Below are 5,735 nucleotides of genomic sequence, written 5' to 3' on the forward strand. Positions count from 1 at the left end.
ATATCTTTGGAAATGAATGGCAACTTGGCATTTTCCTCTGCTTCTTACTGATGGAAGTTGTGAGGATTCCAGTGTTTTCCCCTGAGAGATTATCTTCCGTTGGCCGCCATCCTAAGTTTTGAGATGTTTATTCTAGAAGCAATTTAAACAAAAGAGAGGAAATGCCCTGGACTAGTGACTGCATGTAATCATCATGAAAAATGCTTGATATTGAATCAAAGGAGTGGAAGATGGTGTCCTGATTCCAGACTTGCACTCCCATCTCTGGGGACAGGACTCTTTTGGAGAAACTAGGATAAAAGGAAAGCATGTTGGGGCAAACATGGCCCATTTGTAGTGCATGTATTTCCTTCTTTTCTCCTTTTTATTGTCACCCTGTGAATGAAGAAACCTGGTGAGTTGTGAGCTAACACAATCTAAGGGATTTTTCCTACCCTGTGATGGTGTTCAGTGAGTTGTTTCTACAATGTTACTTAAATAAAAAAGAAAACACATGAGCATTAGAATGAAAATGGCTTCAGGCAGGAGTCATCAATTGATACTCAATCTAAAGGTGGAGGTTCGATGTAGAACAGAATACTTACATAATCTCAAGGTATCTAAAACTACAGAAGGAAAAAGTTATGCAGTAAAGACATGGGACAGCATTTTAACCAAATGATAGAAATTAACATCTCCACAAAGGGGCAAATGGTATTACGGGTCCCAAGATGGGACATTTTGGGAAGAACACATCATTATGTAGTGTTCCAGTCCCAAAGGGGATCCATGAGCCTAATCACAAGGAAATATCAAATTGAGGGACATTCTATAAAGTAACTGAAAGGTTGAGTGATGGCTCTCAGGTTCAAGGAGATTGTAGAGTCATGACAACTGAATGCACTGTGGGGTCCCAAGCTGGATCCTTCACCCAAAAAATAATTGTTATGATGGTCATTACCGGGGACACATGATGAAATGTGTATATGGACTGTAGATTAGAAGAAAATTCTTAAATTCAATGTTAAATTTCTTGAATTTGATAGCTGTACTGTGATTACGTAAGAGACTCTATTCTTAGGAAATACACATTGATGTATTACAGAGTAAGACATCAAACATGCAGCATACAGTCACATGGTTCAGAGCTAATATATCTATATTTTTGCGTGGATATACACACACACACACTCACACAGAAAGAAAGCCCGGCTGCATTAAGCAAACATGGCAAATAACTAAAAGTTGTTAAATTGGTGGAAAGGGGGGTTTAGCATTTGCAACTTGAAATTTGAAATCGTTTCAAAATAAAAAGTTTTAAAACTAGAGCCCACCTCTCCACCACACACACATACACATGTATCTGTTGCTGTAAAGGTTTTCTGGGAGAAGAATTTAGAATACAAACAGTTTGAATATTAGGAGAAAAGTGTGAGGATGAGCCATGGAAGCACCTTCTCATAAATATTGTTGGAAGCAGTCTTTCTACAATGACAGACTCCAGGAATTCTGTGTCCATCAGGGTAATCCCACTAAAGAAATTTCAGATGGCTGCAAAGCCCTGAGAGTCCAGGGTGTAGGGTGATGAAGCCCTGGTTGGAAGGTTGATTTATGGCTGGCTTAACCTGCTTGTTACCGGGAACTTGCAGAGCAGCGGTCTGGGTCAAGGCGGTGTGCCCTGCACTGTCCCTCTGGAGGGAAGGAGCACGTGCGCTATCCTTTAAGTGTTACATTCCCAGCGTTTGAGGTTAGCCAACCATCTTCTCTTAGTGCATCGGCATGGCATGTCTGCAGTGGCTCTGCAGTCTCTCGTGAAGCACGTGGAAGGAAAGTTGGTTCTTCATGCAAGCTCTGGCATCCATACAGCACTCATCTGTGACTCACGAGATTTTAAGTGTGCAAGCTTGCTTTTCCAGTAGACTCCAGGCTGAGGCAATGCACCCATGTACACTGTTAACAGAGCCTTCTAGGAAGGGGGGTGGGGCGCTTGCTAACCAGCTCATTAGAGTGAGAGAAAATGATGCTGTTCTTCAACCAGTCTTAAGAAAAATCTCAGTGGGATCTCCCTTAACAAACACCTGTAATCTGGGGTTACACCAACACACAGTTAACTCTTTACATAGACCTTTGTCGTGCTCTCATAAGCATCCTGTGGAGGTTACACAGGAAGAAAAATCAGCCTTTTATTACTTAATCACATCACTCAGTGTTAGAGGTTTTCGTTATCTCATAAAATGCTTTCCAGGGGTAGGGAAAGGGGGTTTGGAAGAAAGTTTATTGACTTGCCTTGTTTCCAATTTCATTAGCTTTCAAACAAAAATACTGTGTCCTCTTTTTATTTGTTGATTTAAAAAAATACGGCTTTTGTGCATGATTGGTTCATTTTCAAGGCCATTTTGTTTTGTCCTAATATCAGTATGCTTTGAGAATTATTTTTCTTAAGTGTAAATGGCATAGAGGGCTATAAATCATCCACATGTATTTGACTATGACAGTAATTGTTTTTGAGTGTCGTAGATCAAAAACACAGCAGAGGATGGAGCCAGTGTGGATCCAGCAAGCTTTCAAAGGTATTTGCTTTAAAAGAAAAATGAAGTCCGAAGACTAAGCCTTCTAGTTTTCAAAGTGCTGTGCAGAATTTCAACCTCATGATCTTTTATCAGCTCTGAAGGGGGGACACGGTTGTTGTCTTTGCTTAGTAACAGTTTTAAAAGTTTCCATTTTTGTTTCCATGGATAGTGTTATGATTGTTTTTCTCACATGGTTTGAATTGTTTTACGGGGGGATCTCCATTCAAGCTGGGGTGCAGCTTTTTCATTTTGTACCTCGAAAAGAAGTCAAAGAACAAGAGAAAAGGATTTTATTTTGTTTTTTCCACAAAGACTAGACTAGTGACACACCTAGGCCCAGCATGAAGCTTTCTAGCATGGAGTTCACTTTCCATCTGTATGACTTATTTGGCAGAATAATATGGTCCCAAGGTTTCTTTTTTTTTTTTAATTAATTTATTTATTCATTTATTTAATTTTGGCTGCATTGGGTCTTCGCTGCTGCATGCAGGTTTTCTCTAGTTGCTGAGAACGGAGGCTACTCTTGTGCTGCGCAGGCTTCTCATTGTGGTGGCTTCTCTTGTTGTGGAGCATGGCTCTAGGCGCACAGGCTTCAGTAGTTGTGGCACATGGGCTCAGTAGTTGTGGCTTGTGGGCTCTAGAGAGCAGGCTCAGTAGCTGTGGCGTATGGGCTTAGTTGCTCCGTGGCATGTGGGATCTTCCCGGACCAGGGCTCGAACCCGTGTCCCCTGCATTGGCAGGAGGATTCTTAACTACTGCACCACCACCAGGGAAGTCCTATATATTTTTTTAAGTTGGATAATTTCTAAATTTCTTTTATTCCTATCAGCCTTTTGTACCATGAGTGCCTCTCTCATGTGGCAGGAGCAAGTCTCAACCGAGAGAGTGAGAAATAGGCAGAAGGCTTTCTCTTTGCAGACCTTCCCATAGAATACATTTCTTCTCATCACTGCTCATAGCAGGGACAGAAAAGGAGATAATTTTCCTCCTCTTTCTTGTTTCATTTTCTGGCAACTGGACAACTTTCCCTTGGGACCAAAAGCATTAAGGCTGACCCTGTGTTTCCTCAACGTGGCAGATTGACTTTGGTTAAAAGAATCCAGTGAAACTCCCCTGGGAACACCAGGGCCACTAACTCTCTTTCCAAAATGCTGATTTACCTACATGGTTCCTCCATACATGGTACTTTTTTCCACCAATTCTTTTAATGGCACTGAGCTCTGGCTGTATGGTAAACTATGTCCAGCCATTTACTACATTAAGAAAGAAGCAGGTATTTATTCCATTCGGTGAGGTGCTGATTGGTTGTAAAACGTCCTTGTAAAATCTGTTCTTGCTGTTAACCTCATTTGTATGAAGAAAAAGTATTTGGGATTTGCCAAAATTGCTGAACGCGGGGCAGAGCAGTTGCTTCGACAGCCTCATGTTTGTGGAATTATTAGAAAATCCTGAGCCTGCAAGAACCCCAGGAAGTCTTCTAGTGTGTCCCTCTGGCTCTGGGTGAATCAGCCACTCGACATGGTCATGCATGTTACTGGGGCTTTCCTGTCTCATATCCATGCATCTCCTGGGAGCGAGATTACAAGACTTCTCTTTGTAACCTAATATGATACGTATCAACTTAGGCACCAAGAATTCATCCTAAAAACTAAGCTGACATCTTTCTGGACTGACTTAAAGCCAATTTTTGGTTGTTTTCTCCTCAGAGATAGAGAACTTTGATCTAATAACACTCCATATATTACTCAGCCACCCTGAGGGGCCAATCTCGGTTCCTTTAACTGTTTCTCTCCTCTGCTCTTTTCCAAATCTATAACCACTTTAGTTTTTGTCTTCTTTAAATAATATATTCTTTAGATGTCTGTGACTCATTTGTTTTAAGGTTTTTTTTTAATTGAAGTGTAGTTAACTTACAATGTGTTAGTTTCAAGTGTACAGCAAAGTGATTCCGTTATACATACATACATACATATATATTCTTTTTCAGATTCTTTTCATTATAGGTTATTACAAGATTTTTTTAACATGCAAAATTTTGTGCTGCTTCAGCTCACGTTTCCACTGTTTCCTTCTTAACCTACGTGCCAGCTATGCCTCATTTCGTCAGGCCAAGAACATACACGTTATTCTATGGCGGCACAGCCCTGGTGACAGAGATGGCTGCAAAAAATACATACAAAGAGAATAGAAAAAAGATCAGGCATATTAACCTGTGTTTCTCTGTCTGGAACACAGACTACAAAGTATATACTTAATAAGTGAGTTCTGCATAAATAAAATTTCATTCCTATGTTATTTTCCTTGCTGCCTGTACCACCTTTATTATTAATTTAAAAAACTTTCTTATTAAGATATTTTGAAATTTAAAAGCGATCCCGGCGCGGCCGAGGGGAAGATGGCGGCGGCCATACTGCTGGCCGCCGGGCTCTGCGGGGCGCGCCGGGCAGAGGCGGTGGCGGCGCCGCGGGCGGCGCAAGTGAGAGGTGGCCGTGGGGCGATGGGGGGGGTCCCGCGGCTGCAGGCGGGGGGCCGCGTTCCTCCCCGGCTCCCCACGGCGTGCGCAGCCCTGCCGGGAACGTTGCCCCTCCCGAGGCTCAGGCTCCAGGGCTGTGCGGTGAGGTCCGACTGGTGGTCGCGGCAACCTCTCTTAAAGCCTCGCCGCAGGAGAAACGAACCAGGACGACGGCCTGCACAGGCCCAGGCACCGAGGTCGACACAGGGTTCGAGGAGCTGCAGGTGTGACTGATGGGAATGAAGTGGCCAAGGCCCAGAAGGCAGCTCCTCGGGGAGCAGCTCCAACCATCTCCTCCTGGATCCTAGATCAAAGCCTCCCAGCTGACGTTCTGTATGAGGACCAGCAGTGTCTCGTATTCCGTGATGTGGTCCCTCAGGCTCCTGTGCACTTTCTGGTCATTCCTAAGAAGCCCATTCCTTGCATTAGCCAGGCTGAGGAAGAAGACCAGAAGCTTCTAGGACACCTTCTCCTTATGGCCAAGAAGACAGCAAAGGCTGGGGGGCTGGGAGATGGCTACCGACTTGTCATCAACGATGGGCAGCTGGGCGCACAATCTGTGTATCACCTGCACATTCACGTACTTGGGGGCCGACAGCTGCAGTGGCCTCCAGGTTGAACCTACCAAATGACCGAGGACCTCAGACCTGGAAGCTTGGATGGGGTGGGGAAAA

General features: G+C 43.7%; 1 protein-coding gene across 1 annotated transcript; it reads left to right on the forward strand.

Annotated features, from left to right (window-relative positions):
- Positions 1 to 4,944: 4,944 nt before the first annotated feature.
- On the forward strand, positions 4,945 to 5,735 carry LOC132505337 (adenosine 5'-monophosphoramidase HINT2-like). The gene is made up of 2 exons (XM_060123358.1): positions 4,945 to 5,032; positions 5,277 to 5,735. The coding sequence occupies exons 1-2, from the start codon at positions 4,945 to 4,947 to the stop codon at positions 5,678 to 5,680; spliced, it is 492 nt and encodes a 163-aa protein (XP_059979341.1). The 3' UTR covers positions 5,681 to 5,735.

The sequence above is a fragment of the Lagenorhynchus albirostris genome, chromosome 15, assembly GCF_949774975.1.
Source record: "Lagenorhynchus albirostris chromosome 15, mLagAlb1.1, whole genome shotgun sequence".
NCBI lineage: Eukaryota > Metazoa > Chordata > Mammalia > Artiodactyla > Delphinidae > Lagenorhynchus > Lagenorhynchus albirostris.

Bases quoted from the DNA above. Each gene is read 5' to 3' on its own strand.
- LOC132505337 (XM_060123358.1), top strand. From the start codon at position 4,945: ATGGCGGCGGCCATACTGCTGGCCGCCGGGCTCTGCGGGGCGCGCCGG. The intron at 5,033-5,276 runs GTGGCCGTGGGG...ACAGGGTTCGAG, and splicing joins GCGGGCGGCGCAAGTGAGAG to GAGCTGCAGGTGTGACTGAT.